This window comes from Dermacentor albipictus, chromosome 1 (genome assembly GCF_038994185.2).
Source record: "Dermacentor albipictus isolate Rhodes 1998 colony chromosome 1, USDA_Dalb.pri_finalv2, whole genome shotgun sequence".
NCBI classification, from domain to species: Eukaryota; Metazoa; Arthropoda; class Arachnida; order Ixodida; family Ixodidae; genus Dermacentor; species Dermacentor albipictus.
This window is the reverse complement of record NC_091821.1, coordinates 177905637-177922995: the sequence shown is the minus strand read 5'-3', so window position 1 is coordinate 177922995 and position 17359 is coordinate 177905637. Positions and strand designations below refer to the sequence as shown.

The 17359-nt window shown below is 47.2% G+C and overlaps 1 protein-coding gene across 3 annotated transcripts in view; it reads left to right on the top strand.

The window, feature by feature from the left end:
* LOC139052724 (sodium-dependent noradrenaline transporter-like) overlaps window positions 1-15400 on the top strand; it is a 165559-nt gene extending 150159 nt beyond the window's left edge. For all 3 annotated transcript variants that reach the window (XM_070529766.1, XM_070529768.1, XM_070529775.1), the window contains 5 exons: window positions 7418-7517; window positions 10068-10168; window positions 11770-11937; window positions 12906-12980; window positions 14370-15400. In XM_070529766.1, coding sequence (XP_070385867.1) covers window positions 7418-7517; window positions 10068-10168; window positions 11770-11937; window positions 12906-12980; window positions 14370-14393 — 468 coding nt within the window. In that variant the 3' untranslated portion in view covers window positions 14394-15400. The remainder of the gene's footprint in view (window positions 1-7417; window positions 7518-10067; window positions 10169-11769; window positions 11938-12905; window positions 12981-14369) is intronic.
* Window positions 15401-17359: the final 1959 nt, after the last annotated feature.

The window sequence follows — 17359 nt, the reverse complement described above, 5'->3', positions numbered from 1 at the left end:
CACTCAGTCCGGATTACAGACGCTCACTCAATCCTGTATCTTTCAAATATCGCAGCAGCGCTTTTGTGGCCTTTTGTAGCTGCGATATACGAGGCCATGGTCCCAAGATCTTGTTCAAGGTGAACGGTTTTCTATCTAACTTGTTGAGAGCTGTGCAGAGATCTTGTCTTTCATTTTCAAATGATGGGCAGTAGCACAGTAGATGGTCTATAGTTTCTTCGACACCGCAGGCATTGCACCCGGCGCTATCAGCTATGCCAATCAAAAACGTATATGCATTCGTGAATGCGACGCCCAAGCGTAAGCGGCACAGCATTGTTTCCTCATTACGCGGAAGCCCTGGTAACAGCCGCAGTTGCATAGATGGATCGAGGGAATGCAATCGATGTTGAGTGAAATCAGGTGTGTGCCACTTCTCCAATGTCATACGGTGCGCTAGCTTGCCTAAGTGTTGGGCTGCGTCAGTACGCGATAAAGGTATAGAAACAAGGGCTGCTCCTTCGTGTGCTTTCCTAGCAGCGTCGTCAGCGAGGTCGTTGCCGGAGATACCGCAATGGCCAGGCAGCCACTGAAACACGACGTCGTGCCCTTTAGCAATCATGTGATGGTGAAGTTCTCGTATCTCCGATACGAGTTGTTCACAGGAGCCGCGACGAAGAGATGACAGAAGACATTGTAAGGCCGCCTTTGAATCACAGAATATTGCCCACCGATTAGCCGGTTGGTTGCTAATATAATCAACGGCACCTCGGAGGGCAACAAGCTCCGAACCGGTCGATGTTGTCATGTGACAAATCTTGTATCGGATGCTTAGTGATCGTGATGGTATAACCACTGCGCCGGTGGAGCTGGTCTGGGTGGAAGAGCCATCCGTATATATGTGGACTCGGTCAAAGTAGGAAGTGTGCAAACAATCCAGAGCTGCTTGCTTCAAGGCCAAGGTAGATAGGTCGGTCTTCTTTCGTATTCCTGGAACCGTAAGACGCACTTGAGGTTGTTTTAAACACCACAAAGCTGAGGTTGAACGTGCTGATGGTGTAAACCCCGATGGTAGGGAGGCACGATACTTGATGACCTCGTTGGAGAAGGATGCCTGTGGTCGTCGTTCTGCTAAGAAGAAGCAACCACGTGATACTGTAAGCTAGAGCAGTTCCCGGCGGCTTTGCGCGGCGATAAGAAATAGGATTGCTCTTAGCAGCAGTATACGTTGCACTGACGCTTTGTCGCTTTTGCGAAGTCGCCGTGCCGAACATGTAGTAGAGTGAGTCTTTGGAAATGCCCTTCGATTTTGTAGGTGTAAAGCGTACGAGATGCACAGGCGCGTGCTGACTGCTTTTATTTTTCTATTTTGCGCTGCAACATTGAAATGCGGGAAAGAAACTATGGACAATGTAGCGGTAAAGAAACAAAATGTTTTCGAATGCAAAGCACAATTCGGTGTTCAAATTTACGACAGCATATCAAAACTTATTTATTTGGTTAATCAAATTCAGTTGATTAGCCAATTAAGGATAACAAAAGCATATCCCAACTTGCCGAAGACGACTGCTGACGAAACACCATTGATGCCATTATCGTACCTTGTAGCCTGATATTTTTTTGCTAGCTTGGTCCATGTTAGCTATGAGAGTCCTTATGCACGATGATCAAGGATACCCCGTTTATAACATTGTTGCTGGTAATTATGTCAGTCATTACAATTACTTTTTCAATTTTAATCGATCATATCCACTAACATTAGATGATGCTAATGATAAAGTAAGCGAATTTATCATCACCTTACAGGAGGGACGCCACGGACTTGTTTCTTTGTTTAAGACGTCAGAAATTACTTATTGGTTCTCTTCGCAATATGGATTAACAATATCGTATTAGACGCACACCCACAGAAGACCGTAGAAAGGTTTACTGGACAGATGGTGAGCAGCGAACGTCAAACATTACAGATTTATATACAAAACGAACTAATCAAATCTGTGATCTCCATCGCACCGCTTAAATTGCGGGCCAATATGAGGTCTGATGACACCCTTTCACGTCACGACGGCTAGCGGTCGTATTTTTAACGATCTCCTTAATTTTCAATTACTCACTCTTCTGTTTGCGAGGACGAAATCGGGCGTTCGACTTCTGGGCGTGTCGGTCGCATTTCAACTGGGACGGAAAACACGAACGTTCGAGTGCCGAGTTATGAGTGGTGCCTCGCGGAGCCAACGCGATGCAATCTATTGCCTTTGAAGGGAAGCTTATTTTTTTATGTTGTTAGTCAGCACTTATTTTGATGCGAAAGCATCAAATGGCCCATTGAGCGAATAAAGGCCGGTGTGTGCAGCCGTGAAACTGCACCCAAATTCCCATTGGCTGCGACGCTACGTCACAAGCGCGCCTCGACGGAGCAGATACGGGGATGCGACACCGCGGGGTGAGATGCGTTGTCGCCGCCGAGGCCGTCGCGTGACGCGCGCGTGTGGGTGACGCCTGCCGGCATTGGTGGCCGCTGTCTCCGTCTCTCGTCGCGCAGGGTGTCGGTGGCGAGCGGCGTCCTTGATTTCTCAGCAGTATCGTCAAAGTGATTCCGGTCTACAGTCAACAGGCTAACGTAGAAACTGTACAAAAACAAATAGTAACAACCCGCACTAATTTAGTCGCAAGACTTGATCATGTTCCCCGCAGCGAAGCGTGACAACATTTCGCGCAGCGTAACACTCCAGGGACCGCTCAGCGGCGTTCAAGCAGACATTAGTGCTTTCGCATTCGCGACTCGTAAGAAGTGCTTAGGTGTCCTTTAATGTTCTTTTTTTAAAACTAGGTCTCCACGCTGTTCCTGCTCTGTTAGTGAAGTTACTGCAGGGTTACCTACCAGATAGCCAATGTAGTACTAGTGAAAATGGGAAAAAGCTCTTGCACGCCCATGCGACCACTACAAATACACCGCAAACTTCCGTCCTTTGCAAACATTCCCGTAATCTGCGCAAGGTATTAGGCGCTTCACAGACTCCGAGAGTCAGAGTGTCTGTGTATATCGGAGGCAGCAACACACAACAACAAATTGCCTCGAGCGGCCAGTCGTGCATCAATTTTGCATGTATTTGCGGGCTTCTTTCACGCTCGGAAAAACACATTTACGTAGCACGTATTGAACAACAAAAAGCTGTATCGGGAGTTTTTCATGTTGTTCTACAATTTTCGAGTTCACACTTCTGATCTAATTATAATATTTGAAAAGGAATATAATTAATTAGGACTGATTATATAATTAGCAGAAATGAAAAAAAATATGAGTATCTCCAAATGACGGGAAACATCACCTTCGTTCTGTTCAGCTACATGAAATTTGCATATATTTATTGTTTGGCTGAAGTTGCGTGAAACACCTTGTATGCTCTGACATTTTAGTGCATATATCTATCAAAACATGTCATTTTCTCTGTATACTCTGTACGTGACTGTCTTTGATTTCATGTGACGGCGCTTGCATATAGCACGAAATCGGTATACCTATTTTGATTATTTCTACCAAGTGCACCAGTCCCAAGACTGATAGGTTGTATCTGGGAGCATTAATAAACATTGCTTGATTTTCCCCTAAAATATACACGTTGATTTTTAACTTAAGAGATGTCGTTCTTGTTAGTTAGTTAGTTAGTTAGTTAGTTAGTTAGTTAGTTACTTAGTTAGTTAGTTAGTTAGTTAGTTAGTTAGTTAGTTAGTTAGTTAGTTAGTTAGTTAGTTAGTTAGTTAGTTAGTTAGTTAGTTAACCACATAGGGTTTTTTTTTCTTCTCCCTTTTCTTTATCTTCGTTAATTCTTCGAATTGAGCCAGCGTTTCAAGTACCTCAGTTGAGTTGTTTAACAGTGGACAAACAAGTGAAGCGTCGGCCCACAGCGTACATTTCGACAAGGAGACTTGTCTTCATCAGGTGTCCACTGTAGAACTTTTTTCTTTCATTCCCGTCATTATAGCATGATCTCACAAGAGGTCACCATTATCATCTTTCGGTGTTAATTTACAATTTCAATTTCAATGTATTTCTGTACTTCGTATTTCTGCACAAAAGCTGCCAAGCTGCCGGATTTTAAGTGACGAGCGGCTTTACATGCTCTAAAAGATTTAAAGATATATTGTTTATAATATGGTGTCTATCTGACCGTTCTGTTATACTTTTAAGAAGTGAATAAACATACGGTATGTGATTCGATATTCGAAGACAATTTTTAAATAGTTCTATTCGATTTGAGAAGTTCATTATTTCGACACCTCTAACTTCAATTTAAGTACACTAGTATTTGCGCAATACGCGCCCCTATAAAAATGCGGGCGCCGCGGCTCGGGTTCTAACCTTAAACCGCGTGATCAGCAGCGGTACTCTTTTCGCCACTGAACTAGTGCGGCGGGTTCTTCCAGCTTTGTATTCAATACGGGATGAGAGACTAACTTCGGCTCGCGTTCGCATGCAGACATTGGTTTTGTGCCCTGGAAAGGGTGCTTTGTCTCACGCAACTGTGCGGAAAGCAAAGCCCGCTTCTCAAGAGGAAAATGATGGATTGGAGCAGCGGAGTCCCATTAAAGCTGCGAACACGCAGCCCCGACCTCACTACAAAAGCCAAGCAGAATCATCAGGCAAAAGGGGCAGTTATGGATAACAAAAAGATGTAAAATAATAATAATAAACAGACAGAGGTCGGAAACGACCTCCCGCTACGGAGAACAAAAGTCCATAGAATGAAGGAAACTCACTACTGACTTCGCCGAAGCGCGGACCTCGACACGCACTGGACGACCTCATCTAGCCCAGGTTAAACGGCAAGGAGCGGCGATCCTTGCCGATCATCGCCGCAGACGGCGGCGTGCAGTCGACGCGTGGCGACAGCGCCGGCGAGTAGCACGAGTAGCTCCTTAATTAGCGCGTCGGCCGGCTGCTATGTTGGCGCTGCGCTAGGAGCGTTTCATTGTCGCCAGGATGGGCGGACCAGCTGCTACGGCCACCGCGACTCCGCCGCGGGCGCAATTACGTGGACCCCGCTCGCGCCACTGCCGTCGCGCTCTGTCCGCGTGCAAACAGACGCCGCGCGGCAATAAAAGAGGCCCGCGGCGATTGACTCGCAGGCGGCGCCTAATTGGCCGTGTCCCCGGAGTCGCCACTGTGCGCGGCTGGACTTCTTTACCCTTGGACGCCGCAGTCGCGTGTCACGAGACGGCTTCAACACTTCACAACAACAGCGAAAAGTGAAAGAGCGGGGTTGAGGGCCACGACGCCGCTTCGAGGAGCCCACAGCGCCACGGGGCTAACGTCCCACTCGTTCGGAATTTCCGTGTTCTTCCAAAGCGTGCTCGCTTGTAAGGCGCCAGTCGACGAGCCGTGCAGGTTTGCCGAAAGCCCTTCCAGATGAGTAATTTAGTTAGTTACACTTACAGTTAGCTACAGTTATCAGCTACCTTTATTTTTCAGTGAGATGGAGTGCAGTCGGCACGGGATGAGAGTTGCAGTATTGAATACATGAACTTGGTTCGTTTATTATTATTGTGAGAGTCACGGTCACCCACACTGACCATTCGATACAAAGTGCACTGCAAGTGACACTGCGACATGACCTTTGCCAATGATAAGAGCACATGAGCTAGTTCTTAGGAGCATTAAGTAAGCAAACTGCAGTCGTTAGGGCCGCGTGGGAACATTGCACAACCGTAATATAAAATGATACATGCGTTGCTTTAACATATATACGCTATTATAAACGCTCGTAGATCATAACGTTCACTACCGCAAGCATCAAGGAATTTTCTAAATTATCTGTAGATTATAATCGGGTCATCATCAACTTCACACACTGCCGACAGGTCCGGGCGCGACAGGTTTGATGTGAGGACGCACATATGCGTTGACGACAGTGACAATAATGTCACACAACTTGGCCTTGCATCGAACGGTTTCTGGTACTTCCGTATGCGACTTGACCATTAGTGCTGATGGAAGGTCCCGTCGTATATACGTCACTCTGCTTCGTCCACCGTGACGCTCGGTCTCGTACACCATTACAGTTCGACGGACGAAAGCTAACCAAGAGCCTTTATTGAAGAGGTAGTGACCATGTGCCAGTGAGACCATGACCGTGCGCTAGAAAGAGCGACGCGTTGCCGCGTCCCCGCTATCCAAGTTGGTGCACCGTCTTACCTCATGACACATGACTTGCGCGCTCTTTGCTCGACAAGTTCCGACGAAAACAAGTGCGGTTGATCACAATCGCCGCAAACCATCTCAGTATAGTGCGCACACTTTGTTTCACGCGCCACACGGCAGAGTGCCTGACTACTCCCATGGCAGAAAACTGGAAGGAGACGAAACATAGTTGTTGCACTGCAAAAAGGTAAAGACATAGCCGAGACACACCGGACAAGCGCTGACTCACAACTGAACCTTTTATTGGAAAGGAACATATATAAGCGATTGCAAGGCAAAACTGTAAGAATGCAATGTATCCATGATCATCAGCGCTAAAGGTCAAGAAAGCGCAAGAACATTAAAAAGAGCACAAATTGAAACATTTCTATCATGCAGGGTTATCGCACGTACGAAGAGAATAATCGTATTCTTTGTCCAATAACGACGCCGAAGCCTGGCTCACGCATACGTCCCCTATCCTTTTAATGTGAAAAATATTCGATGATTTCGCGAGTTGGCTCCTAATGTTTTGGAAGAGCCTCTATATCAACAAGCAAGAGTGAACAGCCACATGTGTGACAGCGTGAAGTCATATACGATACCATGGACTTCTTTCATGACTGATTATGTTCCTTTAATCTAACATTGAGACACCTGCCGATCTGTCTCACATATGATTTTCCACGTGTAGGTCGTATTTCATACCCCTGCAATTCCAGACTTTCCGGGTACATACGTTGATAAGTGTTTGACATCACAACCATGATCTACATCATCACACTGCTCGAATTTCCTTTGAAGAAGTGAGCAAATTTTTGCTCCAGGAAAAAAAAAAAGCAGGGACGTGTTATTAGCGACCTCTGCCGGTCATTACTAGACAGTGTTTACGGACTAAATGCTTTGCGAATTCAGCGTGACATATAAATGTAGGAGAACATAATTTTTTTAATGAAAATCACCATTTTCGCAGCGTGTAATATAGCTTACAAAGTGGCCTCTGTAGTGGAGAACTCGGTAAGATGTCATAATTTAAAATAATTTCAATGGCATCTTGCTCTGTGAGTTAAGTTGCTTGCTCCACATTGAACATCACTCAGCGTACAATATGGGTTGCTTTGTAGCACCGTTTGAAACGTGTCACAAATACATGACACATTTCGCTCCTTTCGTGTTCTTCGTTGTTAGGCTATTGCGTATTTTTGTAGTTGTGCGTACGAATACTAAGAAGTTGAAAATCACCATTTACTTTCTTCACAGGGTGGCGGTTACATGATCACGTGGTTGGACACCTACTCCGCTGGAATCTCTCTTCTCTGTGCGGCTCTGTTCGAGTCTATAGGCATCGCCTGGATTTACGGTGAGTTGGACGCACAACTTGAGCTCTTGCCACAACAATCCCCGTTGGCACGCAACGCTACCATTTGGTCATGGCTGCCGTGAACGAATCGCTGAGCTAAGTAGGGGGCTGCAGTCTCCGTGAACTTTGGCTTTTAACTACTGGCTCTCATCCAAAGTTGCTCCTTTCCGTATGATTGTGTGCAATAATGATGTACGGTGCTGCGATATTTTGGCTCTAACGACACGGTTATGAGCGGCAACAATGAGAATGTGTACATAAAATATTTTCGTGCTTGTTAACTGGGAAAACAGATTTAAAAGGGGGAAAGTTGTGTGACAAATATTTCGAATACAGCCCAGTTTAACAAGACTCAGGACTTTCTTTCCTCCTTTCTTTTTTAATACCTGGCGCAGTGCGGTATTATCTCTTTCCTTATAATTTGCGCAGGTACGTTGGATGTTGAGGCATCTGAAAAATGACAGAATAACTCGTATAACCGAATGCTGAATAACTACATAACACGTTTCAATACTTCTCGCTGCTTGTCAATAATGGCGTGATATTAACTTTACCATGTGCGTACACTGTAAAAATGTTTACAACCTTAAGGGTGTTTTCTTGTCGCACTGGTAACGCCCTTACCGTTAGGGCCTTACAAAAATTTTGGTGGCCGACAATGGAGCTCTAATAAGATCTGCGATAACAAAAGACATACTTGAAAATTATGTTATCATTTTGACAGCCTTTGACGCACAGAAATATACGAGAGGAGAGTTTCATATCTCTCCCTGTGAAATTCTCTTGTCGGATGTTTCTGTGCGCCCAAGGCTGTCATGATGATTACATTGTTTTCAACTGCGTTTTTGGTCATCGCTCGTTTAGTTAGAGCTTCGTTGTCGGCCTCTATAATTTTTGTAAGGCCCTAACGGTAAGTACAGTAAGAGTTCCAAAGAGAAGGGGACCCAAACCTAAGGGTTGGAAACCCCTGGAGGAAAACGACATCACCCTACGTACGAGGGAGGCATAACCATCCCGAGGGTGGATTCTATCCTGGTCCTCGGGATGACGATCGAACCCAATGTTACCAACAACCAAATGATCATCCGTCTCACCAAGAACGCGGACTACGCCATTAGACTGATCAAAAGAGTCACCAACCGACAGCAAGGCCTCGGCGAAGACAACGTCGTCCAGATGGTGCACGTATTCGTTCTCTGTCACTTTGCCTACGTCGCTGCAATGCACGAATGGCAGAGTGCGCAGAGGGACAAATCAACGTGCTCCTGAGAAAGGTGATTAAGAGAGCCCTGGGATTGCCCATATATACGAAGACCAAGAGGCTCATGCAGTTGGGCATGCACAACACTCTAAAAGAGATTGCCGAAGCGCAGCAGAGAGCTCAATACATCAGACTCTCCACCACGCAGTCCGGAAGACAAATCCTGGACAGGGTGGGCATCTCGCCCTCCACGGTTGAAGATAAGAACTGCGAGATGCAGAGGGAGCTGGGGGACTGCATCACGGTCATGCCCGTTCCAAGGAACGTACACCCAGTACACAACGTGGGCAGAAGGCGAGCTAGAGCCAAAGTCCTGCTCGAGAAAGCCAGGGAACGAGTAGAAGAAAACATTTTCGTCGCTGCGGCGTCCGAACCCAGCAGGCGAGCGTTCACCGTGGTCTGCCTCGATGGTAGAGGAAACGTCACGAGTTCTGCGCCTGTATATACAACGGATCTGAAGACGGCCTAACAGGTAGCAATCGCCCTGGCACTCGTGAATGGCAAGAGAACCAGAACACACAGTGACCAGAGGGTGACCGTGAGAGCCTTTGCCAAGGGTACCGTTTCCAGACAGGCCCTGGCGATCCTCCACAGCAAGGAAGTTATCCCGCACACGATCATTTGGTTTTCCGCACGCATGGGAGAAATTGACGGAGCCCCGACTAATCTCAACGAGTCGACTCACGACGCTGCGCGAGGGCTTACAGACCACGTGGTGCCAGAGCAGCCAGGCTTGGATGTCACGTGCTGCAGGGACCATCTTCTCTAGTACCATGAACTCACGAAACACTTTTACTTGGCGCGCAGATCACATCCGCCTCTGCACAGAAAGCTAAAAAGACCCCACGCTCTCACCTTGAGGCTCTTGCAGACGGCGACCTATCCCAACCTCCTATTAATAAGTAAAATATTTCCCGAAGCTTTGGCTTCATGCACTTGCCCGCGATGCGATCGACTTAGAACATACGCTATGGCGGTGCTCCACGTTACGCAGCCACAAGGACAACACCAAGGAGCGCTGGGACGCGGCTCTCCGTAGCCCCGAACTAGAAGAACAGACATGGGCAGTCCAGAGGGCTCGCGTTGCGGCCGAGAGGCTAGGCCTTTCGGTCCCGACGTGGGAGCGGCCCGCTTCGGGCTAGGAAACTAACGCGACCTGAAGGACCTGAATAAAGTTTTCCATACCATGCCGTACCTAACGGTAAGCGTGTTACCAGCCCGACAAGAAAACACCCTTAAGGGTGTAAACATTTTTACAGTGTGGTTTGAAGTCCTCTGCTCTCTCGCAGGCTTGGATCGGTTCTGCGGAAACATACACGAGATGCTGGGCTTTCGTCCAGGAATCTTCTGGAGGCTTTGCTGGAAATTTATCACTCCGACTTTCCTTGTGGTAAGTCGCATGGCACTGTAGAGCACACAACAGCCAATGTCACGAAGCATTTTCTCAACCTGCGTTTTTGTGCTATCAAGCAATAAAAGACGCAGCCTAAAGTGCGTGTATAGGACACACAATTAATGTAGCACGTAAAATGTTTCATTACTTGTTGCCTGGCCTAGTTGGTGCGTATTTCTTACTGTGGAAAAGACGCAAAAATATCTAAACAAACGACGTTCTTTCCTGTTCGGTCGTATTTTGCTTGTTTTCTCGTTTTTTTGTTTGTTTTTTACCGCGTGAAGTACGAATCAAGTAGACCAGCATGAAGTAGTGATACGTTATATTTATTGTATAGCGGGCCCTGTTTTCGCTTCATCTTCGTCTTCTAGGTAGTCTTTTCTGCTAATTGTGCATATCACCTCGGCGAAAAGCCACCCACGGTGCCTGACGTATTGCCTCGAGAAGAGACTGATGCCGGTCGAAGTGCAAGCGCTGTTTGGATAAAGACTGTCTCCTGTCCGGTCGTTTCTTTATGGGTTTTCACGTCTTTTCTATACATACCAACTCGCCCAAGCTGCCACGCTTTACACCCTAAAAAAAAAAAAAATTATCTCTAAACGCAAACCTGGCTGGTCTGATGCGGCGATTCCTACTGAGATATACGCCCAGTCAAAAGGAAAAATACAAGGAAAGAAAGTGATCTTCAGCGTCAAATGTGCATGCTTAAGCATGGCAGCTCACGCACCTTTATTCCAAGCTGCGACACGAAATAGACTTTTATGACCCCAAGATATAGCGTTATTTAGCACAATAGACTACTATCAAGCGATGAAATTGTATAGAGCATTTAATATTCAGGAGCGCTCCTCCTTGCGTAGTGGAACCAGTGTGGCACACACACAACCAGCGCAGTTTCCAGTGCGAGCCAGCGAACTTCAGTGGGAACCAGCGCCTGTACAGCACGAACCAGTGCGCCCCGGCGTCATGGCAGTGAGACCAGGTTCTCGTCCAGTATAACCCATCCAGCGTTCTCACTGGTGTCCCAGTGACTGCCAGCGAGCGCTAGCGTCTCCAGCGCGATCCGGTGTCAAAAAACGCACTGGTTTCACACTGGAAGCACTGGAAAACGCTGGTTTTTGCAGGATGGATCTGTTCCAAACATATTCTCTTCGTCGTTTGTTGTTCGTTTGAGTATCGCTCTGCCGGCATTATCGCCTAGGTTGACAGATCAGCATAACACACGATAAGAATGAAGTAGGACAGGGAGAAGAAAAAAAAGAAGCGCTACTTTATATTGTCCCTGAGCTTTTAATGGCGCGCATTATAATGTAGTAGCTTACAAAGTGCATCCAAAATGGTCTTTCATCTACAAATGACAGTGTGGCGGGCGGGAATAGCACTCGCTAGCTATTTCTGTTTCTAAGCAGCGCTAGCCACACTGGAACCTCGCACAATAGGCAGGCGAAATGTTTCCGTTGTCTGTGTCCCTTTTGCGATGCTACTAAATTGGGTTACGTCTCATCTTCTAGCACTTCGTACGATCTGTAGTTTAGGTTTGCCTCGACTTAGTTCTGGTCTGCGCTCAGTCTGACAGCGGCGCGCTCTGGCATCTGTAGGCGGTCATCATCAGTGGCGTGGTGAACCAGGCGCCCGTGGAGTACCACAACTATCGGTACCCGCCGTGGGCCATCAGCATGGGCTGGGGCCTGGCGCTCTCCTCTGTGTCAATGGTGCCCCTCGTGGCCATTATCAAGTTGTGCAGGGCCAAGGGCACCTGTACCCAGGTGAGCCTTTGACCTCCCCCCCCCCCTTGGGGGGACCACTCGTTTAAAACAAAAAATTGACCCAATAAACGCTCTCGCTTTTTGTCAGCATATAAAATAAAGAAAAAACACTGCATCATTGCGAAAATAGTCTCTCGCTAAAATTAAGATGTATGTCGATGGCTCCCAGGATTCGAGTGTAGTTTCCGGTGCCAGGTCTCGGCTCATGTGGCAATCCTTTACTATAGCGCCTACTGCGCAAAAGGACCAAGACAAAGTTTTTTTTTATGGTTGGAAAGAACAAGCCATTTGTGCAAAGGCGACTGATTTCTGCCCAACACGCTTGTCAATGTAGCGGAAGTTGATAGATGAACTTCTGATCCTGAGCTCGTGCTTAAAGCTTTCCTTGTAGCTGTTCTGTACAGCACGCCGTGGCCAACGAAAGAGCCTGATGACGGGGCATCTTCCTTCGCTCAGTAAAGCGAGAAATCACACTGTGAGAGCTAGATCGCGGAGGCATTTTAGATTCCATTCATCCGTTAGAATATATATATATATATATATATATATATATATATATATATATATATATATATATATATATATATATATATATATATATATATAACTCAAAATAATGAATGCAAAACTTTTCCTTTCTGTGGCCGTGACTTCGTTCAACCCGTAACTGCCCCCTGGGAATCGGGCAAAAATAGATATGGCCCTAGGGGCTTGGTGTCTGTCACATCTGTTTGTTGTCCGAGTAGAAGTCTACCTTATTAAGCTGGCGGATACCGATCGGAAATGAGGTGCATGCCCGCGAAATTTGTTCGTAAGCTGTCCCTATGAAACGAAGATCTCAGTAACGATGCACGAGTGTGTAAAACGTTGTCTCTAGAAAGTGTGATCATAGCGGTGAAAAAGGAAAATGTTGCATTCCTGAGGAGCTAAAACTTCACGCTAAATGTTGTCAAAAACTGTCTTTGTAGAGAATTGCATACACCATAACACCGGCTGCTGAAAGGCAAGAGGAAAAAGAAAAGGGTACAGTCGAAAGATTCAAGGTAAGATTTTTCAGCATACTTTCGGGGTTCGCGAAAACTACACTCTATAATTTGATAATCCTAAACCGGCAGCTTGCAATATTGCTAACAACAGGCGGCGATATATCCCTTTTCCCGAGGGAACGCCTTCAAGTTTTGTACTTGGACCAGCTGCCAAGAGCGCTTTCTGCGATACAGTGGCTCCAGCACAATAGCAAACTTTTAAGCCTATCTTCATCATTTATGCATGAGTAAACACACATTGCGCGATAAAATAAAAGCCAGATCAAATTGTTAATTCGCATTCTACGCAGATATATTCGCAGCATGTACGCTAGCCACTATCGGTTCAGACTGGTCAAATAACGCACATATTATTGACTATAACGCACAGCTAGGTGGTGTTTGGCATACATGTATCGTCAAAAGACTCAGTGCCATTTCACTCCATGAAGAAGGATGACCAGCGAAGCCGTGTATGTGGGCCCCTAATGGCGAACTGCACCTCCGCCACGGGTCGTCCCGGTATTGCACTATTTTCGGGATCACCCCACGTATGGCGAGTGCTTAACACCTGTTTCACCTCCGCCGTGGGTCAGACTGAAATTGCATTATTTTCGGGATCGGCCCACATATGGAGTGTGCTTAATGCCCGCTTCACCTCCGTCGCCGGTCGTCCCGGCATTGCACGATCAGCGGGATCGGCCCACGTAGGGGGAGTTTTATGTCTACACACGGACACGATCCTGGGGGAACTAGCCCTTAGAAGCTTCGCTGTAAAAAAAAAGGCGTTTTGCTTTTTGTGAAACCAAGAATAATACAGAGAGTAAAATTTGTCCATGGATGTCGCTCCATCTGTGATATGCGCATCATTACGTGTGCTCGCAGGGCTTTCTGCACCTTGGCCGTTTTCCTTTGCGTCGGGAAGCTAACCCTATATACGTACAGCCTTTGTCAAATGCAAACCGCGGGCTTCTCCGCGCCTTCACTATATGTAATTCGGCTGTGTGGTGTGGTTGCCACGGCGTTCTTGACACTCAAGACAACTGCATGGTGAATGTGCCCGAGTTTTTTTGTTCTTTTTTTTTCATTTTACATGGCGCTGGGACTTATGGCCTGGCATAGCAGCTCCATTAAAGAGCCGGTAGTCAGCGTGGGGGTCGCAGGCAACGTAGCCCGTACACTTTTGCCAAAGACTGTACGTTTGGTACAACCCCCTACTTTTTTTCTTTTGTCTCTGTCCCTCGCTTCTTCTTTGCGAGGAAATTATAGAACTTCTCTTTGTATTGCAGTCTACATATGAACGCTTACGTTCACGCACTTGCGTTGTACCGCATAGTGTTCGCCTGTACGATGCCAAGCGCCGGTCGAGACTCACCATGTTCTTTTTTTTTCTTTCATTTCCTGCAGCTTAGCCACTGGACCTACGTGTAAAGTGTCGAGCATCTTCTACGACCTTCAAATATGCTGCGGGTGTGCACTTTGTGACTGCACCGGTGTCCGTTCGAACTGGAATCTTCTCGCCAAAGATTTTTCGGAGCCAAAGTCACTATCGCGCGTACTCCTCCGTGTTCGCCGTCACGCGTCGCTTCCGCGACGGCAACTGTGAGAAAAGACTGCCAGTGTGCTCGGAAGAACGTCGCCCGCGCCGAAGGATTCGCTGCATCGACGGTGTGTGTTCGCGGGGGAAGCGGGGGTGAGTGCGGTGACTGGACACTTGTGCTATACGGTTGCTTCGCCAGGGCCCTCTACCCGAGCGAACACCGCCGGACTTGGCTGCCTCTCCAACGGCAACCGCACGGAGTGCGTGAATCTGGGGATTATGCAACGCGCCAAAGGTTGAACTCAAGCATCCGTGTGACGTGGGGTAGTGCAGCGAGGCGTTGAATGCGGCCGAGCCGAAGCTGTTGCACGAGCAAAGCTCTTGCCAGATAGCGAGATCACCTGATAGTGTTGTCATGGAAACTCGCTGCCCCCGCTCGTTTTGTCTGACGCTGCTCAGTCATATTACGAGCCACGTCTCACTGGGGACCAACAGCATTCTCCTAGAAACTGGCGCCCCTTCCCTGTAGATGGCAGATCAGTTTTGAGTCGAGCGCAGCGTTGGGCCGAGCGTTGAGGTCTCCCGAGTCCTCTGATGGTACACTTTGTCCTTTTGATCTATAGCTTAGCAGGTGGTTAGTGAATTGTCAGCCCCTGTTCTTCCCAGGACCCACCGCAGTCTTGCCAGTTGCATAACCGTGTTTTTGAAGCTGCACAGAGCCTCGCATTTAACCGAGCTCTGCGTGCATATAAGCAGAGCTGCACGAAAGTTGAGCCCTTGCACGGTCCCGTCCTGGTAGCTTTCTTGTGCCGCCACAGGTACCACGTGGATAGACTGGGAAATGTTCGTCGCTGTGTAGAAGACGCGGCAAAAAAAAATACATCGTTGTTGCAGCGCACTACCTCCGTTCTGAAAACCTTGTGTAAAAATATGTACGGTTTCTCGCTTTCCTGTTGGTATAGTCGATGCAATCCTTCACAGAGGCTACGAATTACCAGGCATCGTAAGATCCATAAAAGGGGCCAGTTAAACGCAACTGAACTGCCTGGTTCGTACGACGCCCGATCTACAGTATGCTGTTTCTCTTCGTGACACTTTTCTTCGGGCTCTTCCGTGTAGTGTGACGTGTTGTGGACCACGAGCGAACTGTTAGATGTTGCGCGGGCTTCATAGTTTTTACGTAGCGATTGCAGAACTTCGCGTAAGCTTAGCTGCCGGTCGCTTTTTCGTTTCATCCTTTAAGCCATCTGCCAGATATTAAGAGAAAGCTTTACGCCAGACAGCACGATCAAAAGTTGCGTATGGTCCAAGAGGTGATAGCACAATATGTTATTGAGAGTTCAGTTTCACCCTGTGACAATTTCTGACTTTCTCTCGCTTATCGTCACTAGAAATAATTTATCTACATAAGAAAGGACGTAAAACAGAAGAACACGATTGTCAACCGCAGGCAGCTGCGCCTGACTTTGGAAGCTCAGACCCTTATAGTCCGCCGACACATCGAGTATTATCACGACAGCGTTCTTCGTGTCTGAATACTTTGAATGCGGGCGCCTCGGACGTTCTCGGGGTGTTTGCTGAATGCGCGGCAACGTGTGTGCCAAAGCTATATTTTACAAAAGTGCCGCATTTTATTTTTCAAACGCTTTCCGACCAAAGCGCAGCACTTGCACCGTTCATAACACACAAATATGTAATATATGTGCGAAACCATGAATGTCTCAGCGCTTGCGCACATTATTTTATATATTAACCTGTGTGAATGTAACAAAAAGAGAATGTAGGCTGTGTGTACATAGCCGCTGCAATGCGCATACATTAACGTCATGCGTGACCTCGCTGGAAATAATGAGGTCACACACATTAGCAAGCCACAACAACTGGCTTCACTTATAGTTCAGCTCAAAGTTTCCGTAAACAATAGTGCGTCGAACGCGCACTCGTTACTCCTTTGCGCTTAGTCATTCCAGGTCGGTGCTGATGCTCAGGGCATGGTGTTTGTGGCGTCGCGCCATTATATCTGGGCGCGGCTGCTCGATGAAGTGTCCGAGTAGCTGAGAGTAGCGAATGAGAAGCGTCCCCGTCGTGGACACGCTGCTTTTCGTGGCGTTTTGGGAGGAGGTGCAGCTAATTCGGGCAGTTTAGCGGCGATGCGCAAGCGTCATTGCGTTTACGAATGCTCTTCCTGCTTCCACATGGAGCGGGCTTCTCCGTAGAACACGATTTCTCCGGGAGGCCAGACTCGGCATTAGCGGCGCTACACAACTGTGCAGCTTCGTGCAAAACGTAGTCGCATTGACTTTGAAGTTAGTAGCGGGAGCACGCGATTTCACGCTTTATGCATCCGTACTTGCCGTGAGCTGTCGGCATCAATGTGCTCTGTCATTTGCGACAAAGACTTGTGCTTGCAAACGAGTAAGTGTAGAAACGCTCTGCGTTTAATATCTTTGGTTTTTGCTTCTTTTTCATTTCGAAGAAAAGGTGAAGTGATTTATTGCTTCACGGAGCTCCAGAAAGCTGTTTTCTTTTTTTCATGTTCATGGAAAGCAGGTCATAGTCAGTCCCAGAACGCCCGGTTCACTGCTCCGCAGAATGAGCTTCATGGGCATCGCTCAGGTGTCTCTTGTCCGCGTCTCGCGTCAAATAACTATGTCGCACCGGTTATGGGAATATGCAATGCAATACTATCATCATATTGCTTTTATCTTCAGCATTATTCTTACTTAGGAGTAACTCTCATTATTTAATTACCTTCTGTTAGCAGTGCAAATGGCGTCATAGTAATGCAGCCCGGAACGGCTTCATATTTAAATGGGCTTGCATTGCGTCATATACGTATTTTTTGCACCCTTAAAGG